A 25324-nucleotide genomic window follows, 5' to 3' on the forward strand; every position below is an offset into this window, starting at 1 on the left:
GATGTTTTTGTTTTTGGACATTACTATAATTGATCTGTATTTATCTCAAGGTCAAGGTCACTTGTTGAAAACTCGGTGAAATCTTCAATTTTAAAGATGAAAATAAAGTCACTGTCCCTGAAGTAGGCTATGTCTTAAAGTATTATTTTGAACTTTCTGGTATTTTAAATTTAAGATTTTTCAAGGTCATAAATAAAACACTTAAGCTTTGTTTGAAATAGAACTTTTAAGTCAAAAGTAGCATAATTTAAGGGTCATTGTTCCGAAAAAGGAGATGATATCCAAACATAGAGTTGACATTTGAGAACAAAATCGGACAATTAAAACATCTTAAGTGCTTAAGAGGTGAGTATCAATATTAAGGACGACAATAACATCATGGTCAGGTACCTTGTAAGAAGTTGTTAAGGAGAGTTAGAGTGATCCATATCTGAACTGTTTATTTGTGTATTGACTTAAACCAGTGGCTTGTTATTTTTTAAGAGACCCATTTTGATTTATTGTTTTTGAAAAATATGGCCAAACCCATTTTGAATTTTTGATTAATTGGTATTGAAAAATATGGCCACAGAGTCAAGCTGAATCTTTCGGTTCTTAAAGACAAAACAAAGTCTTTGCATTCTTCTGTAAGTGTCCTTTTGTTACTAGGAAACTTATAAGTACCAAAAGATTTTAGATATTTGAAGTTAGGTAGCTTCTCCTGCAGATTTTTGGTAGAACTGAATTTTTTTTTTGTATCCTTTTAACACTGATCATGCCAAATACATTGTATCTGAAATGAACTTGTCCATCTTTTAAGCTGGATGAAACCATTCATCATTTTTAGGGGAGAATTTCAAAATAATATTTATGTACTGAATATCAAACAGTGCAGACCATGATCAGAGGGTACAGAAGTGCTGGCTGATATTAGTCTGCACTGGTCACATTTTTAGCTCGACTATTCGATAAGAATAAGTAGAGCTATTGCAGTCACCCGAGCGTCGGCGTCCGCGTCGGCGTTACCACTTATGTTTTAAAGTTTTTGTAATAGTTCAAATATTTTCAAAGTCCACTGACATATGGCTTTGAAACTTTGCACACTTGTTCACCATCATGACCCCAACCTGTAAACAGGAGGAGGTAACTGTATCAAGCATTTTTTTTACTATCAAGCACTAAGAATAGTCGAGCGTTGCTGTCCTACCGACAGCTCTTGTTATTATTTGTAGCCACCAGTAAGCTCAAGGTTAAAGGAGGCAAGATATAAAATTATGATCTAGCGGAATGGCCGAGTGGTTAACGCATCGGAGTAGTACAGGTACATTGTGTAATCTAAAGATTGCTGACCGCATGGGTTCAAACCATGTCAGGTGCAGGCTGTTGTTTCCTTGAGCAAGAAACTTTACATTTATTGCTAAGTACTGGTTAGTTCCAGAAACGGATTCAATATTGTTTCAATAAGCTTATAGCTTCTAAAGCAATCAAACTAAAATAAATTTCACAGTGTAAACTAAAAACTAAGTTGATGATTTTAGGAATCTAAAGTCTGATCAGTTTCCATGGAGATTTTTAATAATTCATGCTATATTTACCTTCTGAGGACAATTAATAGTTTGATAATAATCATGTCATGTTATTAAAAAATTGATTTTTGTTGTTATATGCTAGCTGTCATTTTCTTTAAGGAATGATCCACTTAGCTCCTAAATCTTTGAATTTCTTACATAGATGAACTAGGGCACAATGGAAAGATACACTATAGATAATAAAGCATTAGGGTCAGATTTAAATTTTTATAGTATTTTCTTATTTAAAAGCGTTAAAACACTTTTCACTTTTTTTGTAATTTTTCACCTTCTGGAAAAAATACAGAGTGAGCAACTAATATGATAATTTTGCATAAAAGCTATTTATCAAGTGGTACATAAATCTTGGAAAAAAAAATATGTTTCTAATACTGTCATATTGTGGAGTCACTTTTAGGAGTTTAGCAATATTAAACCATGATAGAGAACCTTGTGAGGTATTTCATTTCTGGCATTGTTTTTTAGGTACCGTTAGGTTTTTATGATATTTAAATAAGCATCTTATTAACCATGATGATGATTTTGATCTTGGTGTATTGGAGTCTTATTTAGTAATTATTCAAAAAAGGAAAATAATTAATTATTCGAAGATCTCTTTATTGCTATTCAGATTGGATACATTTTATACCACAAGCAAAGTTTGCATGAAATAAGTTAAGAGTGTAGGCCATTAATTAGAACAAGGTTTAGATTTAGAACAAGGTAAAACACAACAATTCATGAAAACTCATAATGCATGAAAAATCTGATTTTCAGATTAAATTGACACATGCCTAAATCAAGGTAACTTTATAGAACATTATACAATACATAGATTAAAGGTGGTCAATCTAACTTTAAATACATAGATTAAAGGTGGTTAATTGAAATTTAAACACATTGTTATGATTTAAGTATAGGAATTAAATTGGTCAGGCGCGGCACAGCTGCAGGACCAATTTAATTTTGTAAATATGTACTTATAAATTTTAACCAGCTTAGTGTTTTTACAAACAGTTGATTTACTAGTTGCCGATTTAACAAAGTAAATGTGTCACGATTCATTTGAAATACTGCAATCCTATTGAACAAAAAATAATTTCAAACACTAAAAAAGGTTAATACTTGTACATAGTATCTTTAATAAGTTGACATTATAAAAGCAGCATGCTTACTGTTTGGTGTCTTTCATATCAAGTGTACCGGTACTAATAAAGTGTACCAAAATAAATAAAAGTAATTTAAATGTTGACCTGCTACTACTTCATGAGAACATGTCATGCCTGTGTGGCAGGTATTATTGTCAGGCCTTTGCCTTCTGTCTGGAGATAATTGAATGGTTTCTGCATTGCATTGTTCTTTTAAAATCCTTAACACTAATAATTCTACGGACTGACGGTGGTACTACTCAGGTTCAAGCATTTGTGCCAGAAATAATGCACTGAGGGGCACATGAGGTCTACCCCCACCAGTAAAGCTGTAAAGTCGTCATATGACCTATAGTGTCTTGGTGCGACATAAAACCCCCCAAAAAAATAAAAATAGATAATAATAATTGAATTTTGATAATAATTTAAAGCAGAATTACATCAGAATTGCAGCCACCATTTATCACTTGTGGTGACAAAATGGGTTTGAATAACTGGATATCTTAGCTGCAGCAGGTGAGGTGGTTTTAACCGCTGATGTTGCTTTAAGTTTGTATCACCTGAGGTTAGCTAAAATCGTCTTTCCTGTTTCCGCGTCATATTACTGTAATTGTGTTGGTGCATTGTAAAACAAAACAAGCAAAATATAGGGGCTTCTGTGGCATGTGGTTAACTTCAATCTACCTGCGCCTCACTGCTGTGAGTCCGAATCCCGACAGGGACTTTGGATTTGTTCTTTCATGAGAGGAAGCTATCCAGCTAGCTTGTGGAACATCGGTGGTTTCTACTCAGGTTCCTGTTTGTGCTTGTGTCTGACATAATGCACGGGGAGGCACCTGAGGTCTTCCTCTACCAGTAAAGCTGGAACATCACAATATGATCTGGTGCGACATAAAACCCAATCATACAAACAAACAAGCAAAATAATTAACAAACAAATTTAACACTGTTGCATTGCAGCAGGTTAAGGATAAATGGAGTATTATGTTAGATGACAAATTTACCTTTATCTTAAAATTTATCAGAGGGTATTTGTTTAAATTTCTTTTTGTTTTACATAAAAAATATAATGTAGAACAATAATACATTGGAGTCTCAGTGAAAAATAATATTTTTAGTATATGTATTGTTTATGCTGGGACATTCATTTACATGTGCATGTCTGCATGACAAGGCATGCAGGATTGAATGTGAAAAATAACTTAAACCAGTTTTTAAGATGAAATGTATTTAACCAAAGAGAAAAAGGAGTGAAATGGGAGTTCTAAAGGGACTTAAATGGGGGTTGGGGAGATGGGTTGGAATGGGAGTGAATTATGGGTGGGGTTGAATGGATGGGAGTGGGAGGGAAATACAGGTGGTAGGGAAACATGGGGTAGGTGGAGAAGATGTGAAATGCTGTGAACTGGGAGTGAAATGATTGCAGGATAGAAAAGGGTCCTGAAATGTGGGGATGGAAGTGGGAGTGAAATGTGGGGATGAAAGTTGGAGTGAAATAATATTTTTATTCCTGCCTAAGTTTCTCATGACATTTATCATTCCAGTATTTAAGTTTCATTCAGTTCTTTTATATGGCAATGTTTATTTGAATATTCTATTTCCTCTAATTGAAACTTCTCATTCTACTACCTGTTTCAAAGTATTGAAATATGAAAGAATGACACAGAAAATTGTGTAAAGTAATCATAGTGATGTCATAGATTAAACACAGACCTTCCAAAAAATACACACTTGTGATATGAATTATAATATTTCGTGCTGGTTTTATTTACATAGATATTGGAAAATGTGTACATTTACTTGGAATTTTTTTTTTTAATTTCAAAAGTTTTTCCATATCGGGAAGTAAAGCTAAACAATCAAACTATTCCCCACCAATAAGAAGACTATTTTTTCTTTTCTATTTTAAGCTATGATTAATTTGCAGTCATGCCAATGGAGGAGTGTATAAATTTATAGAACAATAAACTTAAGAAAAATGTACAAATGTAAACATAGGTTAAGAACTGTACAATATTTCTAACATTTGTGACATTTTTAAAAAAAAATTCTTTTTAGATTTGCAAGATATTAGAAAATTTACTTATTTTATTACGATAATGTAAAATTTAAAACAGTTATGGCAAAATGTAATTTTATTTAGGAAATAGATATCAATTCTGAGTGCATTGTTTTAGAATAATGCACGGTTTGAGTTCAAATGCGTAGTAATATAATCACGAAGGCCGATAGGCCTGAGTGATTAATTACAAAGCATTTGAACGAAAAACGTGCATTATTATACAATAATGCACGAAGAATTGATATCTATTTCCATTCTAACACGTCAAGAAAAAATATAATTATTATTATAAAGTTGGACTTTATGTTTGGTGGTTAAATTGTTTTGGCCTCAGAGTTTCCAATAGAAACGTTCTTTAAAGGCTGTTCCAGTGGGTTGAAAAAAACTGTCTTTAAATCTACCGTGTGTAGAAACATTTTGAGAATAACGAATTTTGAAAACGTTGATAAAACTTTGTTTAATTATTTTATTTCGATCTTTAATTTTTCAAGCGAAATACAAATTATTAAAAGTGAAATAAATGTGAAACTTAACTCGTTTTCGACATTAAAATAGCATACTTGACTTGATTGTTATGCACGTGCTGTTTGGCGCTACATTGTGCCGTCACGTAAACAACATTTTAAACGTCTGTACAGCGTTAACGACTGAATTAAAGATATTGGTGTTCGGATTAATTTTCTTAGTTAGACCATTTTTTTTCATTCTAGATAGTTTTCACAACAAAATTCAACAAAAAATTGTTTTTTATTTATCAGATTTTCAAACAAAATGGCGCCCTCAATGTGAAAATACACAGGGAGATAATAAGAACGGCGAGTGCATTGTTGTAGAATAATGCACGCTTCGGGCCTTCTTTGTTTATATAGAAAAATTTTCGAGGGTGTTAGAATTTGTCTTTTATTTACAATGTATATTCTCTCCATTTATACTCAGATGGACATACATGTAATATTACTTTAACCTGCTGCCACCAGTATGGAGCCAGGCCAGCCTGTACATCCTTCTGACCAGCTTCTTTGGCTGATAATTTTTTTAAATTCTTGATATCCGAAAAACTGAAAATTGCAATTTGTAAAATACTTTCATTGTTCACTTCACACAATACATGTATTTTACTTTCTAAATGTAGTTTCAAAATTTTCATGAAAATTGTCATGAATCTAGAGACATTCTGCTTTAATGTACTTAGAAAATCAATTTTTTTTTCTAATGAGAACAGTTTTTAAATTTTCATGAAAGTGTTCATCTGGAGCCATGCTGCTTTAAATTCTACATTTTACTGTCCATCACTTATCGTTTTACTTGAAAAAACATATTTTATTTGTTTCAAGTTTATTTGCACAATTTTCATAGAGTAGTTGTTTGGTTCCGACATCAAATGAAAAAAGAAAATAAGTAAAACAAATAATATATTTGAGTAACAAATAAATATCTCAAAATAAACCATGGAAATTTTTTAATTTTGCCTAAGTTTCATTTGTGTCTTGAATTTCTAATTCATTATGTTTTTTGTTTGTTTTTGGTTTTGTTTTTCTAGGTATATTTACGTGTGTCTAATTAGGTTTAAGAAAGTGAAATTGTTGAGGTAGTACCTTGTTATAAGAAAACTTCCTTATTCATGGGTTATATATCAACACAGAAATAATCACTAATTTTGTAACATGTAAAATGAAGAAGAAATTGGGTAGGTTTGGAGTTGCCTTATTTTGTTTTGGGAATGTTTGGGGATCCCTGAGTAGTAGGTTTTTTGGAACCCCGGGGGGTAGTTGGGGAATGATTCCCTGTAGTAGGTCTTCGAAAACCCTGTAGAATGTTTGATCCCTGTGTAGTAGGTTTGATCCCTGTAGAATGTTTGATCCCTGAGTAGTAGGTTTGAACCCAGTAGTAGGGATGATCACTGTGAAGTAGGTTTGAACCCTGTAGAATATTTGATCCCTGTGTAGTAGGTTTGAACCCAGTAGTAGGGATGATCCCTGTGTGGTAGGCTTGAACCCTGTGTAGTAGGTTTGAAGCCTGTGTAGTAGGTTTGAACAAACACTGAAACAAATAAGGAACATATATATTTGAATAGTTATATATTTTTACTACTAAAGATAGGCAGATGATGCAGAGAATGGATAGCACAGTAATATTTCATTTCATTTTTGAAGGCGAGGTCTGCTGGAAAAATCTTCAGGGATAGATGAGCCTGGAGTTTTAAAATGGGATCTTTCTCTTATTCTTCTGATGTGTTGGATTCTGGTGTATTTTTGTATATGGAAAGGACCAAAGTTGACCGGAAAGGTATGTTGTATTTACTTTGTTCTTCACAGGGTGTCTGTAGAGGACAGGACGTGTGTTGTCGCTGTCTCAAATCTTGAATGTTGATCATAATTTATTTTTAATTTTTTAGTTGGTTGTCTTTATACATGGACATAACAACTCTTTGTGGACAAGACTTTCAAGCAGATCAGACTGACCTTGGCCACTGGATCTTGTTTTTTTATGTACCATTCAGTTGCAACTCTTGCTCCAATGAGGCAAAGGAAAGGTGTGGACTTAAACATTTTGTATTTTCAAACCCATGGCAATATTTCTAATATTTGTATGCTAATATTCATATTGTATGGTACTTTTGACAGGGAAAATGGCAGTTGATATGAGCCATGCCATAACAAAACCAACATACTGGGTTTGCGACCAGCATGGATCCAAACCAGCCTGTGCATCCGCGCAATCTGATCAGGATCCATGCTGTTCGCTATCAGTTTCTCTACTTGTTATAGGGTTTGTAAGCGAACAGCATGGATCCTGATCAGACTGCGCGGATGCGCAGGCTGGTCTGGATCCATGCTGGTCGCAAACGCATTACGTTGGTTTTGTCATGACGCGGCTCATATAATTAATGTCAATATTTGTATTTCAAATATTTTCAGGTAATTGTAATTCTTACCATAATTGCATGTGTTTTTATTTAATGATCTATTTCATTATATAGTCATTATACATGTAAGTTTATTTTATAGCAATATGTCATTGCTGTGGCAATATTTATATCTTTTTCATTACACACCAGTTACATAGAAACCATCGGTGGAGTCAATTAATGACAACATATTTAACACCATTATCACCTATTGGTCACCTGCTTTCTATCTTTCTACTCCTATTGGGGAAAGATAAGTTTTATCTGATTGGGATTGTTATAAAGCATGATTAATAAAATTCCTGATCGATGAAAATATTTTACAAAAAATACAGAGTGACAACAGATTTCGCACATGGGAAACCGATATTCAACTGATCAAGTAATACTTACACCAATAAAAACAAAGATTAGAAATAAAACTTGGGATTTAGTTGGTTGAAAACTTGACTGAAGGCAGTTAAGCGTTTGCACAGAATTCCAGATATTTAAAAAAAAAATATTGTATGATAACTGAATAAAACAGTTGAGTATAAATTTAAAATGAAGTGGACAATTGGGGACCAAGGATGGGGTAACGGGGAAAGAATTTTTTTTTTATGGGCCCTTTTTTTTGCGTATATCCAACCCATGAAGGGTTTTTTTGGCAGTACAAAGGGAACATGTGGGAGAATGGCCCTCTGTAGAGAAATAACCTGTTTATAACAACCAAATCAAATCTCCCCAAACAGAGATATTACAGTTCTAGACACCAAAGCAATATAAAATATTTGCCTCCCAAACTGTGTTCATTTTCAGGGGTTAAACTGTATTTATTATCTAATTTGAAGGCAATATTTTATGGCAATATATCTATTTTATTACACTGTCTCATTTATATGGAAAAATATTTTTTATAGCGTTATACATCTTCATATGTATTTCATTACAAAATCTTATTTAATGGAAATATTTCTAACCGTTTTTCTTCAGGTTGTTTATTTTACAGCAACATTCCCTTATGTTGTGTTGTTAGTGTTGCTTGTTCGTGGACTTACGTTACCCGGAGCAATGAATGGCATCTTGTACTTTATAGTACCACGCTGGAAACTTTTACTTGATGCTAATGTTAGTCTATACCTTGGTTTGTATTTTTTATCTATTTCAACATCTCCCCGGATTTATGGTTAAGGTACTGGCTGACTGTAATTAATAGATGTAATCCGGAACGCCGCAAATGTGGGTTTTTCCATGGTAAACCCCCAGATACAAACAAACTTAACATTCTAACTTCACAGTGCACTAGCAATCACAAAGTCAACCTGGTGCGCTTATTTTTGAGGCTGTAACTATAAATGTTTGTATCCGCGGATTAGCTTGGAAAATCCCAAAATATTTTTATGCCCCCGCCATGTAATGGCCGGGGCATATAGTGTTTCCCTGTTCCGTCATTCCGTCCTTCCGTCATTCTGTCATTCTGTCATTCCGTCATCATCAGTTTCCGTTCATTATACCCCCAAAAACAAAGTTTGGGGGGGTATATAGGAGTCACTCGGTGGTCGGTCGGTCGGTCGGTCCAGCGGTCCGTTGCATTTTCCTTGTCCGGAGCATAACTTGAAGACTAATGGTTGGAATTCAATATAACTTCATACAATGGTCAAGCACATTGAGAGGAAGTGCAGTGCACAAGAACCATAACTCCATCTTGACTAATTACAGAGTTATTGCCCTTTGTTACTTTTCCTTGTCCGGAGCATAACTTGAAAACTACTAGTTGAAACTCGAAACAACTTCATACAATTGTCAAGCACAATAAGGGGAAGTGCAGTGCACAAGAACCATAACTCTATCTAAAGTAATTACAGAGTTATTGCCCTTTGTTATTTTTCCATTGCTTTCTTTTGTCCGGAATATAACTTGAAGACTAATGGTTGGAATTCAATATAACTTCATACAATGGTCAAGCACATTGAGAGGAAGTGCAGTGCACAAGAACCATAACTCCATTTTGACTAATTAAAGAGTTACTGCCCTTTGTTACTTTTCCTTGTCCGGAGCATAACTTGAAAACTACTGGTTGGAATTCAAAACAACTTCATACAATGGTCAAGCACAATAAGGGGAAGTGCCCTGCACAAGAACCATAACTCCATCTTGACTAATTACAGAGTTATTGCCCTTTGTTACTCTTCCATTGCTTTTTTTGTCCGGAGCATAACTTGGAGACTAATGGTTGGAATTCAATATAACTTCATACAGTGGTCAAGCACATTGAGAGAAAGTGCAGTGCACAAGAACCATAACCCCATCTTGACTAATTACAGAGTTATTGCCCTTTGTTACTTTTCCTTGTCCGGAGCATAACTTGAAAAGTACTGGTTGAAACTCGAAACAACTTCATACAATTGTCAAGCACAATAAGGGGAAGTGCAGTGCACAAGAACCATAACTCCATTTTGACTAATTACAGAGTTATTGCCCTTTGTTACTTTTCCTTGTCTGGAGCATAACTTGAAAACTACTGGTTGGAATTCAATACAACTTCATGCAGTTGTCAAGCACATTTAGAGGAAATGCAGTGCACAAGAATTATAACTCCATCTTGACAAATTACAGAGTTATTGCCCTTTGATACTTTTCCTTGTCCGGAGCATAACTTAAAACATACTGGTTGGAATTTAAAACAACTTCATACAATGGTCAAGCACAATAAGAGGAAGTGCAGTGCTAAAGAACCATAACTCCAGTTTGACTAATTACAGAGTTACTGCCCTTTGTTTTTTTTCCTTGTCCGGAGCATAACTTGATAACTACTGGTTGGAATTCAAAACAACTTCATACAATGGTCAAGCTCAAGAACTATAACTCTGTCCAAATTAATTATAGTGTTATTCCCCTTTTTACTTTTCCATTGCTTTTTTCTTGTCCAGAGCATAACTTGAAAACTACTAGTTGGAATTCAAAACTATTTCATGCAATGGTCAAGTATATTGAGAGGAAGTGCAGTGCACAGAAACCATAACATTTTTTGACTAATTTAAAAAATTTTGCCATTTGTTACTTTTTATTGTCCAGTGCATAACTTGAAAATTAATGGTTGGAATTCAATGAAACTTTATACAATGGTCAAGGGCAGTGAGATGAAGTGCAGTGCTCAAGAACAATAACTCTATTTGGACTTATTACAGTTATTGCCTTTGTTACTTTTTTTTTTGTCCAGTGCATATCTTGAAAACTAGTTGTTGAAATTCAATACAACTTCATAGAATGGTCAAGTGCAATGAGAGGAAGTGCAGTGCACAATAACCATAACTCAATCTTCAGTATTCAAGAGTTATTGCCCTTTGTTCCTTTTCCTTGTCTTTCTGGACTTATTACAGAGTAATCCAATAAAACTTCATCAATGGCCAACCACATTGAAAGGAAATGCAACATACAAGAACCACAACCATCTTAAATTGCCCACAACCATAACTCTTTTTCAATTCTTTACAAGGTATTCTGTTACTAGTAACATCCTCATTTCCAAGCAGTCTTGCGGGGGGGTATTAATCACATTTAGTGATAGTTCTAGTTATCTTAGTAACGGTTGCACACATTCAACTCAAACTTAACATATGAATATGTCATGAGAAAATACAGGTCAAGTTCGAATTTGGTGGTCATGGTTCGATGATTTTTGGCAGAGTTATGCCCCTTTTACTTTGAAAATAATATGAAATTTTCAGTTTCTGTTTATTATCTCCCCAACGGTACAACACATTCAACTCAAACTTGACATATGGATACGTCAACGGAATGTGCAGGTCAAGTTCAAATTTGGTCATGGTTCAATGATTTTTGGCAGAGTTATGCCCCTTTCACTTTGAAAATAATATGAAATTTTCAGTTTCTGTTTATTATCTCCCCAACGGTACAACACATTCAACTCAAATTTGACATAAGGATATGTTTTTGAAATGCCCAAGCCAAGTTCGAATTTGGTCATGGTTCAATGATTTTTGGCAGAGTTATGCCCCTTTCTCTTTGAAAATAATATGAAATTTACAGTTTCTGTTCATTATCTACCCAACAGTGTTACATACTCAACTCAAATTTGACATATGGATATGTCAAAGGAATGAGCAGGTCAAGTTGGAATTTGGTCATGGTTTGATGATTTTTTGGCAGAGTTATGTCCCTTTCACTTTGAAAATAATATAGATACATCTTAGGAATAAGCAGTTTAAGTTTGAATTTGGTCGTGGTTCAATGATTTTGGACAAACTTATCTTTCCTGAATGTTGGAAAAATTTTGAAACACATACTTTTGTGGAAATGTATGTTGCCATTATTTTGGCTACAAATATGCAATATGCTATTTTCAAAAGGTTAAGACTGAATAATTTTAGTGCCTTGAACATTGTATGAAAATGGTTTAAAAATTGAAAAGTTTTAAGGGCTTTGAACTTAAAATAAAAAAAATAATTTGTGCAAACAAATTTGGAACTAAATATTATAACATCTGAAATTTTGGCTGCATGCGGGGGCATCCGTGGCATGATGACACATTTCTAGTTATTCTTGATTAAGCCTATTTTCTCTTGTTGTTTATTTTGAGTCTTGATCTTATCACTATTAAAAACGGAAGTGATTAAACCTTTACCAACGTAACAGTATAGAGCTAGACCAGCCTGCACCTTTGTACATTCTGACCAGGCTCTGTATTGTTGGCTGATCAAATTTTCATCTTTATATCCCCAAAGTTAAATAATGGACAGTTCTAAAAATAGAAATTGGACAATATAATTTACATTAGATTCATGAATATAATGTTTATAAGGAATACTGCTGTCACACTTAAAATATCTGCATTTTACAAGGCACAAAGCATTTAAAACAGTTATGGCTCTTGAATATGTCAAATTTTTAAAATCGTAAAATTTTTACCATCTCAGTCGTAATTCAATTCACTAAGAATATTGATACAAGTGGAACAAACAGTTAACACAGGATAAGTTTTGAGGTTAATCTTATGTCAGATGATAACCGACGTTGCGAGTCTTCTTCAAGGTTATTAAATTCAGTTAATATACAAAAAGGCCTGATGCATGAACAAATAGGAATGTAATTTATGATATTTTTGTGATTAAATAAAATAGTAAAATGCAATTTATGATATTTTTGTGATTAAATAAAATAGTAAAACTTGCCAAGTGCACACATTTTATACTTGGGTTTGATTAAAATGAATGTCCTAAGGATAGTCAGTGTCAGCTGTTACTAAAAGTACTATCTGCAGCATCTCGATAAAATTGATATGTAAATCATTTGTAAATTTGCACAAGTGATATATGAAACAAGTAGTCAAATTCTGTAGAGCAATAATCTTTTTACAACAATCAAAGAAAGACTGTTACTCTGTAGGAATTGCACTTAATGTTTAAATTTATATTATATTCTCTTATGTTCCTGTATTCTGTTCTGTTCTTGTATTCTATTCTGTTCTGTTCCTGTATTCTATTCTACTCTGTTCCTTTATTATATTCTGTTCTGTTCCTGTATTCTGTTCTGTTCCTGTATTCTATTCTGTTGTGTTCCTGTATTCTATTCTGTTTCGGGTTTGGGTCAATGCAGCAGCTCAGACCTTTAATTCAATGGGCATAGCAATAATGTTTTTACAACAATCAAAGAAAGACTTCACAATAGACTGATAATCTCTAGATAAAAGATCACTCCGCAATATTCAAATTCTTTGTTTCCGAAAGACAGTTGCTCAGTAGGAATTGCACTTAATGTTGAAAATTATATTCTATTCTGTTCTGTTTCAGGTATGGGTCAATGCAGCAGCTCAAACCTTTAATTCCCTGGGCATAGCTTTTGGAGGAATCATAACAATGTCAAGTTATAACAAGCGGAAAAACAGAATACTTAAGTAAACTTTCTTATTGTTTTGTAACATTTTAAAAGCTGCATAGCCCCAGATGAGAAAACAAGTATTTAAGAATAATTATATTTTGAATGTTTTATGAATGTATAGGTATTTAATTTTCATGTGACTGAAAAAAAAATGATAAAATTTACTTTTTTAAGTTAAGTTTAAGTTTAAGTATTTCTATGACCGAGTGGTTAAGGTCGTTAGTGACTTCAAATTACTTCCTCTTCACCACTGTGGGTTCGAATCTCGCCAGGGACTTTGATTGTTTCATGTGAGATAGCTATCCAGTTACCTTATGGAACCTTGGTGGTCCATAACTATGAGTTACCTATTTAAAGAATTATGCCACTTTTCGTGCTGTCAAGCACTAAGAATAGTCTCGCACTGTCTTTTGAACAGTTGTTGTTATTTGTATATGTTTTTCTGGTTTGAGGATGGAAAAAATTGTATCTGAACTTTTCCTTCCAAATTTTTTTTATCCTGTCCTCAGAAATGATTTCCCACAGATAGTTGAAAAGAAATTGATATATTACCACACAACAATAATATTTCTTTTGTACAGTTAAAGCACTCCAATTAAGAGGGCAAAATGTTACTTGTACTGTAAAGGACTGATTCTCACTGTGTTTCAGGGATGTTTTGATTATCGGAGTGGTGGACGCTGTAACGTGTCTGCTGGCTGGATTTGCCATATTTTCCATTCTTGGGTTTCTTGCTCATGACCAGGATAAAGATGTAGAGGAAGTGATTAAAGAAGGTAAGTTCAGTTCTGTACTTTGTGTAGGCTATATACAGATCACTGTATATCATGTCTCCATTTTGTACTTCATGCCATATATGTCATTATGTCATACATCAGATAGTTTTGCCCTTGAACAGCATACCATTTTGCCAGTGTTGGTTAAACTTGGTAAGGATGATCTTGCATTAAGCATATTCATATTTGTCAAAATAACAATTTTAAAGGAACTCCAGTAAGGCCCAAAAGTCTAAAATCATAAAATTTGAATTTTTTTACATAGAACAAAAAAAACAACCGGGGACACTATAAACAGAAAGATATGCAATAGTTATGTAAGAAACATAAACCAGATAAATTGATAATCATATTTTTGTGCTATTTTAGCTTGATATGAGTGAAAAGCGTTTACATAAAAAACTATACAAGCATAGACAAATAACTTCTTTACAATAACAGGAAAAAATTCTTCCCAAAAACTTCCAAAAATTAATTATTTCCTCATAGAGCAACAACCTTAATCTTTGTTTCCTAAAGGGTGTTACTGTGCATAGGTTGTAATACATTGCTTTATAATAATTTAATTATTTCAGAACCATGATTTTATAATAATTTAATTACTTCAGGACCATGATTTTGTAAAAATTTAATTATTTCAGGACCAGGATTTTATAATAATTTAATTATTTCAGGACCAGGATTTTATAATAATTTAATCATTTCAGGACCAGGATTTTATAATAATTTAATTATTTCAGGACCATGATTTTATAATAATTTAATTATTTCAGGACCAGGATTTTATAATAATTTAATCATTTCAGGACCAGGATTGGTGTTTGTGATTTACCCGTCGGCTTTCTCCAGCATGCCTGTCTCGCAGCTTATATCTGCACTATTCTTCTTTATGCTGATTTGTCTTGGAATAGATAGCCAGGTAAAAAAACATCACTATAAAATCTGTAAAATTATGTGGGCTGTTGTTTCTGTGATTTATGTTTAGTGGACTTGGTCAAGATATGAATTAAATGGGCGTCTGTGGTTTTAGTCACTTGCCCTATTCCTATGTTGGGAGTTTTGGGGGATAAATCCCCCATGGGCTTTAAACTGTGTCATGTAAGAAGCTATGCAGATATCTCACTGAAAGCCATTAGTTCCACTTAATTGCCTAAGATTGCATGCATGGTGACTTGCTTCGACTTTTAAAGTGGAGGTATGACTTTAATCCACCCCAACTTTGGTTTTAAAAAAGAAACATTTTAGTGAAATTAGCAAGTATTTTCTCTTGTATAGTATTGTACTACAGTCTTTAAACTGCATGCCTCCAGATGTTTTATAGGCTAATATTTTATCACAATTAAGAAAGTGCTTCTGTATTTAAATACATGTATATTGCTATGGCTGTCAGAGCTGCATTACTGGTACTGGTACTGGTACTGCAGTACGTACTGCAGCGATTTTGCAAGTACTGGTACTGATACTGAATTACTCTTACAAAATTTTGCTACTACTGGTACTGGTACTGCATTACTGTCTTAAAAAGTGGTACTGCTACTGCATTACCCAGTACTTTTGGTTTTGATAAAAAATTAAAAATAACATCAATTTTTCTCATAAAATAAAGCTGTAAAATACATCAACTATATTTTATTTTTGTGAAAAAGTAAGTTATCAAATCTAAAGATAATTTGCTGCAATATTCCTTCAAATGTTAACATAGTATTCATCATAAAAAGCACCAAAGACTTTAAGTAAAAATTTAATTAAGATAAACAGACTCAATAACTCTTTACCCTAAAATATCCTTATTAAAATCTTTTATTACTTTGTATTTACTAGTAAAAGAGCAAAATAAACACTAATTAATTTCTTCTATTCTAAAAAATCCCATTTCAAGTGAAAAAAATGATATTGTTAGCACCATAAAAAGTTGTTATTTACTTTGGTTTAAATTGAACAGAGATGTGAAGATGTGAAAGGCAACAAAAGATTGTTGCATTTTAAATGAAAGATGTTTGCATTGTATTTATATAGTTGACTGGTTACTAAACAATTACATATGGCATGAATATATGTTGTAAATATTGTTTGTAAAAAGTATGTTAAAACTATAAAGTTGGAAATATGTTATGTTAACTTTAAAGCAGCACGCCTCCAGATTCATCCTAATTTTCATGAAAATTTTGAACATGTTTTTAAAGGTAAAATATTGTTAAATGAACAAAGAAAGTACTTGACACATTACAATCGGCACTTAAAAATCCACGTAAATTACCAAAAAAAGGTCAACACATGCATAAATATGGTGATAAATACTACAAAATACAGTCATTAATTGCACATAAGATATAATTTATCACTTGAATCTTTAATTTGTTTACTTTTCTCAAAGTTTTAGTAATTTATTTCCAAGTTTAATTTTCTTGAAATATTTTGGGTCATCTGGAGGCATGCAGCTTTTAAGTAAATAATGATTTTATTTCTTTGCTGAATAATATTTGCTATTATTTGTTTGACACTGTATTTATTCAAACTTTGATGAATATATAAAAGTAATGGTACTGATACTTAATTACTTCACCAAAAAAAGTACTGGTACTGCAGTACCGAGCTAAAATCTAGTACTGGTACTGGTAATGGTACTGCATAATTTGCCAAGTACTGGTACTGGTACTTAAGTACTACACCCTTAGTACTGATGCAGCTCTGATGGCTGTACAATAAAGTGATTGAAGCTATTATGCTGTGCTTACTTTCTACATACTGATAAGTTTCTTAATAAATTGTTAATGCTCTTTTAGTAACAAGTGACCAAATATGTATATAGTAAATCCTGACTCCTTGTCAAAATTCATATGTAAAAATTTCTGCATTTGTAAAGAAATAAAGGCTGAGCTTCATATGAACTTTAGTGCATATTAATCTTTAATATAATTATAAAATTTTTAGTTTCTTTAGTCATGTGAAGGCATGCAGATTTAATAGGTTTGTTGTTTAAATTTCATACCGTGACATTGTAAGTTTGTAATTCAGTTTTAATGTTTACCTTGTGATGTATTTATTACAAAGTGTATTTTGATGTACTACTTTATACTATGTCTACACGACAGAAGGTGACATAAAAGTATTGCTATAATCTATATTTAACATAAATAGGTGAACATGACTTGACAAAACAAAACAACAGTAAATACAAAATATATGTCTGAAATTTAAGTAGTTAAGTAAGTTAAAATTAATGTACGGTATTTTATGTATAATTATGTAGTTATTTAAGTCAGAGATAAATGTAGGAAAATTATAGTTGCTGTTTAAGTCAGAAATAAATGCCTGAAAATATAAGTCAGTAATAAATCTCTGAAAATAAATTAATGTTATTTAAGACAGAAAAATTTCTAAGAATTTAAGTTGCTGTTTAAGTCAAAGATAAATTTCTGAAAATTTAAGTTGCTGTTTAAGTCAGAGATAAATCTATGAAAATGTAAGTTGATGTTTAAATCACAGATAAATCTCTAAAAATTTAGGTTGCAGTTTTAAGTCAAAGATAAATTTCTAAAAATTTAGATTGCTGTTTAAGGCAGAGATAAATGTCTGAAAATAAGTTGTTGTTTAAGACAAAAAGATAAATGTCTGAAAGTTTAAGTCACTGTTGAAGTCAGAGATAAGTGTCTGAAATTTTAAGTTGCTGTTTAAGACAAAGATAAATGTCTGAAATTTTAAGTTGCTGTTTAAGTCAAAGGTAATGTCTGCTGAAATTTTAAGTTGCTGTTTAAGAAAGAGATAAATGTCTGATATTTATGCCCCCACAAAGTGGGAGCATATAGCGTTGCACTTGTCCGTCCGTACGTACGTCTGTCCGTATGTCCCGAAATCTTGTGAACGCAACTCCTCTTAAACCGGATGGCAGATTTTGCTTAAACTTTCAGGGATAAACAACCTTAATGTGTAGATGGTAGTAAAGAAAGGAATTTTTGCTGCGACCAAATTTAATAGAATTATGGCCCTTTGTTGATTTTTTATGCTCCCCGAAAAATTTCGGGGGAGCATATAGTCGGCGCCTTGTCCGTCTGTCCGTCTGTCTGTCCGTCCGTCCGTCCGTTTTCTTGTCCAGAGCATAACTTGAAAGCCCTTGGAGATAATTTGTTTAAACTTCATACAGTGGTAGAGGGCATTGAGGGGGAGTGCAGTGTCAAAGAACCATAACTCTATTTTGCCCGGTTTTTTAATTATCTCCCCTTATAGAAAAATCTTGTCCGGGGCATAACTCTAAAACTATAAGAGATATTAACATGAAACTTTGTAGGTGAATAGATCTCAATGGGTAGATGTGCAGTGCATAAGAACAATAACTCTTTTTGTCCTAATTTTGGAGTTATTGCCCTTTGTTAATTTCAACACTTTGAACTTTGTCCAGAACATAACTCTAAAACTATAAGAGATATCAAGATGAAACATTGTAGGTAGATAGATCTCATTGAGTAGAAGTGCAGTGCAAAAGAACCATAAATCTGTTACATTATTTAAGCCTCATTTTTGAATTATCTCCCCTTATAGATAAATCTTGTCCGGGGCATAACTCTAATACTATAAGAGATATCAACATGAAACTTTGTGGGTGAATAGATCTCAATGGGTAGATGTGCAGTGTCAAAGAACCATAACTCTATTTTGCCGGGTTTTTGAATTATCTCCCCTTATAGAAAAATCTTGTCAGGGGCATAACTCTAAAACTATGAGAGATATCAACATGAAACTTTGTAGGTGAATAGATCTCAATGGGTAGATGTGCAGTGCATAAGAACAATAACTCTTTTTGTCCTAATTTTGGAGTTATTGCCCTTAGTTAATTTTAACAGTGAACTTTGTCCGGAACATAACTCTAAAATTATAAGAGATATCTAGATGAAACATTGTAAGTAGATAGATCTCATTGAGTAGAAGTGCAGTGCAAAAAAAAAACATAACTCTGTTAAGCCTCATTTTTGAATTATCTCCCCTTTAAGAAAAATCTTGTACTGGACATAGCTGTAAAACTATAAGAGATATCAACATGAAACTTTGTAGGTAGATGTATCTCAATGGGTAGATGTGCAGTGCACGAGAATCATAACTCTGTTTTGCCTAATTCTGGAGTTATTGCCCTTTGTTTATTTTTACTTTTTGAAGTTGTCCGGAACATAACTCGGAAACCATAAGAGATATCAACAAGAAACTTGGTAAGTAGATAGATAACAGTGATTAGAAGTGCAGTGCAAAGAACAGTAACCTTGCCTTTCCTAATTTTGGAATTATTGCACTTTGAACTTTTTCCATGGACATAACTCTGAAACTACAAGAGGTGTACTTTCCTGTGTCCAAAACCTATTCGGGGAGCATCACCCGGCTCAAACCGGGCTCTTGTTCACTATATACTATGTAGAAATTTTGTGAACGCAACTCCTCTTAAACCGGATGGCATATTTTGCTTTAACTTCCAGGGATGAACAACCTTAATGTGTAGATGGCAGTAAAGGAAGGAATTTTTGCTGCGGCCAAATTTAACAGAATAATGGCCCTTTGTTGATTTTTTCACTATATACCATATAGAAATTTTGTGAACGCAACTCCTCTTAAACTGGTTGGCAGATTTTGCTTAAACTTCCAGGGATGAACAGCTTTAATGTGTAGATGGTAGTTAAGGAAGGAATTTTTGTTGCGACCAAATTTAACAGAATTATGGCCCTTTGTTAAGTTTTTCACTATTTACCATATAGAAATTTTGTGAACGCAACTCCTCTTAAACCGGATGGCAGATTTTGCTTAAACTTCCAGGGATGAACAGCTTTAATGTGTAGATGGTAGTTAAGTAAGAAATTTTTGTTGCGACCAAATTTAACAGAATTATGGCCCTTTGTTGATTTTTTCACTATATAGCATATAAATAATTGAACATATAAATTTTACATTTGTAATTTAATTTAACATGTACATAAGGTTACCTGTAGATCATTTAAGGTATATGTACAGAAATGAAACAGTGGAATGAAAAAGTTCCACATAAAAATCTTACATACAGATATGCATGCTCTTATTTACGAGCACATCTGCACAGTGGGGGCATCCGTGTCCTTTGGACACAATTCTAGTTTAAGTCACTGTTTAAGTCAAAGATAAATGTCTGAAATTTTAAGTTGCTGTTAAAGTAAAAGATAAATGTCTGAAATTTTAAGTTACTGTTGAAGGCAATGATAAAAGTCTGAAAATTTAAGTTGCTGTTTAAGTCAAAGGTAAATGTCTGAAATTTTAAGTTGCTGTTTAAGTCCGAGGTAATGTCTGCTGAAAATTTAAGTTGCTGTTTAAGGCAGAGATAAATGTCTGAAATTTTAAGTTGCTGTTTAAGTCAAAGATAAATATCTGAAATTTTAAGTTGCTGTTTAAGTAAAAGGTAAATGTCTGAAATTTTAAGTTGCTGTTTAAGTAAAAGATAAATCTCTGAAATTTTAAGTTGCTGTTTAAGTAAAAGATAAATCTCTGAAATTTTAAGTTGCTGTTTAAGTAAAAGGTAAATTTTTGAAATTTTAAGTTGCTGTTTAAGTAAAAGATAAATCTCTGAAATTTTAAGTTGCTGTTTAAGTAAAAGGTAAATGTCTTAAATTTTAAGTCGTTGTTTAAGGCAGAGATAAATGTCTGAAATTTTAAGTCACTGTTTAAGTCAAAGATAAACCTCTGAAATTTTACATCACAGAATGAAAATAATTTATTTGAGTTCCTGATTTAAAATTCTTTCTGAATGAAAAATTTATTTGTACTGGTTTATTTGCTTTATTGAATTCAAATATAAAATTGAAATGGTATATAATATGTACTGATTTAATCAAGGACAATTTTTCAGTTTTGTATGAAACCCAATCTTGCCAATCTAGGTTTTGTTCCTAAAATTGATTTTGAAACTTGAATTTTACAAAATGAAACATTACTAGTATTCCATAAACTTTAAGTTTAGGAAATTTGAATTTTAGGGAATAAAACTTTCTTCCTGAAATTTACATTTAAAGACAATAAAACATTGTTCCTGAAACTTGAATTTTAGGAATTTCAGAAACTTGATTTTTAGGAAGTAAAACATTGTTACTAAAACTTGAATTTTAGGAAATAAAACATTGTTTCTTAAGTTTCAACTTCAGTAAACACATGCTGTTAGTTGTTACGAGTGTGTGAACAGAAAGTTGGAAAATTTGTTTATTGAACTAGAAAAGTTTGTTTATTGAACTAGAAAAGTTTGTTTTTTTAACTGAATGATTGTAAAACCTTGCACAAACAGGCATAAACCTTAACAGACATATTTATTTAACTTAGTTTAAAGTTTATCTCTACTCAAAGCACAGTTATGTTTTATTTAGATAAAGAGGAATTATATCTGAACTCGATTTCCTCCTTAAATTGTCACCTCTGTTAAGGCTTAACCTATTTCTGTCTTTACTATTGCTACTTATTTAGGTTTGCCTAATAGTATAATATTACATTCATAAATAGAGGATATTTTAAGTTTTTTCTATAAATACAGTATTTATTTTCATCAAGTGGTATGAAAATAAATAGTTCATGAATGGCAAGTGCCACTATTGAAATATGATAATCACAAGATGAAAATAAACCCAGTGTTTATAAAAAACAAAACAAAACAAGCTTGAATTTTCTATTTATTATATACTTAATTTTCTTTTTTGACCTTACAATTCTTAAGACTTCTACTTTAATTTTGTGTATTATAGCTGAATTAAGAAGAAAGTTGTTTCACTGCAGTGAAAATTAATCTATTGTAGTGAAAATACAGAAAATGAAAATAAGCATTTTATTTCATCAATATATCATTTATAAGTATATAATAAAAACACATGTTAAGAAATAATTAAAAAATAAGTAACAGTTTAAAAGCAAGAAGCAGTGGCGTAGCTTCCTATAAGCCATGTATGCCTCTGCTTACACATTTTCCGGGGGAAAATAGTGAAATAGGTGAAATAGTCCAAGACCATTATAAATTTTTCTAAATTACTATTACAAATGCTACTAAACTACTAGTAACTGTTAATCTCTTGAATGTCTTAAATGAAGTTGTCAAGCTTCAATTTTCTGTACAGTCCATTAATTTTTTCAGGGATATTTTTTTAAAAAAGTTTAAGTCGGAGAGCCATCACATAGAGCCTTTTCAGACTGAAGAGATGAACTCTGGTCTGGTTCTTTGCTGGCCGGAAAGGTTTTTAGCTATGGGGTCCTGTAGGATAAGGGTAAAATAAAAACTTTTTTTACCTATTACAGTTTGCCTCTGTAGAAGTTATTGTCACAACAATACAAGATCATTTTGCTCCTCAAGTGAAGAAGTATCTACGTCGTAAAGAACTGCTAGTTCTAGTTGTGTGTGTTGTATCTTTTCTATGTGGTCTACCTAATGTTACTCAGGTTAGTTCTATTATCTTTTTAACCCTATAACATTTGGGGCCTCAGTGCTCAGGTGCTAAAGGTCACTGATTTCATATCTCTGTTCAACAGAGATTACGAAAACTGTGCAAAATTGCTCACGCCCCCTAGCACTGGTTTAAGTGGTTTTCAATCATTAAGTATTTGAATTGATGAGCCTGAAGGACTGAAACCTTATAACAACCCTGAGAGAGTCTTCATTAATAATCGTGTCCCAAAACTAAAAAATTAAGCTTAATTTCAAAGTATAAACTAATTATTTATGATTGATAATTGATAATTTCAGGGAGGAGTCTACTTTTTCCAGTTGATAGATTACTATGCAGCAGCTATGTCTTTGATGTATCTGGCTTTCTTTGAAGTTATAGCAATTACATGGTTTTATGGTGAGTAAAGAACATGTTTTTTAACCTGAAAATAGCAGAATGGACTCGCCTTGATTTGAGTTAGGAACAGTCCATTTGAACTTTAAGGGATTTCATTAACAAAATACAAAAATTGAGTTTTCAGCAGTACTGTGTAAAACCTGGTCAGACTGCATTGATATGCAAGTTGGTCTGGCTTTTTACTGGTGGCAATGGATAATTGTAATCCATTTTAGATTGATGATTATAAATACTCACTGGGTGGAATTCAAATTTTTGTTTGCCATTAAAAACATCATACTCACCACATCTAATTTAAATGCTGTATAGTTGCCACATTGAAGCGTCGATGGTTCATTACTCGGGTACTCTTCATGTCTGAAATGATGTACAGAGGGGCACCTGAGGCATTCCTCCACCAGAAAAGTTGGAAAATCCCCATATAACCTTTATATACAGTGATTGTGCGGCTTAATACACAACCAGAAAAAAAATTGCCACATACACTCAATGTTCTTATATTTTACTGTAAGTAACGGGAGAAGAAGAGGAGTTCAATAATTTTAAATGTGCTTAAGATGAAATACTGCTAATACTGCTAAATAAAAAGGCCCCTAAAGATACAAGTATTCCATGTTTCATGTTCTCTGTGGAACAGGTAAATCAAAATGGGTCGTCAACTCTAGATTTGTTTTCATCACATTTTGGGATATCTCTTATTTTTCATAAGTAAATTCAACTGAAACAGTGATGTTTAAATATTTTAGGTGCTAAGAAATTAGCAAAGAATATAGAACAGATGAACGGTGCTCCACCATCAGTATTTTTCATTGTTTGCTGGTACGGAATATCACCACTTCTTATACTGGTAAGTTTATTGAAACTGTTACAGTAGTTGATATAAAATTATAATTATCATTATACTGTATTATTAACAAGATAAAAAAAAAGGGCTGTAAGGTAATTAAATTGCGCCAAGCTGTTTCTCAATCCGCATAACTTGACCCCAATCTGTTTCTAAGATTTTAATGATTGCAGTGTTTGCCTTGTGGTACTGATTCCCACCCATTTGTGTAATGTCAATTCCAGGGCCAGTACATATTAGATGCTAGGTGATATTTTTTAGGACTATTTAGCCTTTGTAAGTACAATGTGACTGGATGGGGTATTTCCTCATTGTGTATACAGCCTGATGTTTCTAGTTCGTAATAATTTTTTTCACATGTGTACATGTATGTATCATTTCTCACAAATGAATGATTTAAGCAAAAATGTTTGAATCAAATGTGTATGTTAATATAGACGCACACTCTCTCAAAACAGTATTCTGTATTCTTGTAGGGTATATGGATATTCAGTCTGGTACAGTATAAACCTTTTAGTGTAGCTAATTACGAGTATCCAGGTTGGGCGATCGGTCTCGGTTGGTTTATTGCGGCCTTGTCAATCATCTGCATACCAGGAGCGATGGTCCACTCAGTCGTAACAGCTCAGGGAAAGACGCTCTGGCAGGTTTGTTTAGTTTGTTTTCCATCCAAATGCTAATATTGCATAAAATATTGGCCAATACTATAATACTTTAGAATATTTTTATGCCACCGCAGCATCTGTGATGCGGTGGCATATAGCGATTCACCTGTGTGTGTGTTTACATGTTTGTGTGTGTGTGTGTTATATAGATTATATAGTGAACTTAAAAAATCTTCTTGTGAAAAACCACTAGTCCAATTTAAACCAAACTTGGCAGGATTGATCCTTGGGTGAAGGGCTTCCAAAGTTGTTCAAAGAATTTCATTCCATGCAGAAATCTGGTTGCCATGGCAACTGAAAGGAATTATAAGAATAAATTTAAAAAATCTTCTTGTAAAGACCCAAAAGGCCTAGAGCTTAGATATTTTGCATAAGGCATTGTATGGTAGATCTCTTCCAAGATTGTTCAAATTATAGCCCTGGGGTCAAAATCGGCCCCGCCCCAGGGGTCATTGATTTTCACTATATGTACATATAGTAAAAACTAAAAATACCTTCTTGTAAAGACCCAAAAGGCCTAGAGCTTAGATATTTTGCATACGGCGTTGTCTGGTACTGACAGACCTCTTACCCAGATTGTTCAAATTATAGCCCTGGGGTCAAAATGGGCCCCGCCCTGGGGGTCATTGATTTTCACTGTATGTACATATAGTAAAAACTTAAAATACCTTCTTG

General features: G+C 32.8%; 1 protein-coding gene across 1 annotated transcript in view; it reads left to right on the plus strand.

The window, feature by feature from the left end:
• LOC132720349 (sodium- and chloride-dependent GABA transporter ine-like) overlaps nucleotides 1-25324 on the plus strand; it is a 41831-nt gene that overhangs the window by 10045 nt on the left and 6462 nt on the right. Inside the window, exons 4-12 of the mRNA XM_060704470.1 lie at nucleotides 6911-7043; nucleotides 8638-8772; nucleotides 13455-13558; nucleotides 14194-14318; nucleotides 15125-15237; nucleotides 22596-22736; nucleotides 23041-23140; nucleotides 23887-23987; nucleotides 24461-24631. Coding sequence (XP_060560453.1) covers nucleotides 6911-7043; nucleotides 8638-8772; nucleotides 13455-13558; nucleotides 14194-14318; nucleotides 15125-15237; nucleotides 22596-22736; nucleotides 23041-23140; nucleotides 23887-23987; nucleotides 24461-24631 — 1123 coding nt within the window. The remainder of the gene's footprint in view (nucleotides 1-6910; nucleotides 7044-8637; nucleotides 8773-13454; nucleotides 13559-14193; nucleotides 14319-15124; nucleotides 15238-22595; nucleotides 22737-23040; nucleotides 23141-23886; nucleotides 23988-24460; nucleotides 24632-25324) is intronic.

This window comes from Ruditapes philippinarum, unplaced genomic scaffold, assembly GCF_026571515.1.
Source record: "Ruditapes philippinarum isolate M1 unplaced genomic scaffold, ASM2657151v2 ctg1747_1_1_1_1, whole genome shotgun sequence".
NCBI classification, from domain to species: domain Eukaryota; kingdom Metazoa; phylum Mollusca; class Bivalvia; order Venerida; family Veneridae; genus Ruditapes; species Ruditapes philippinarum.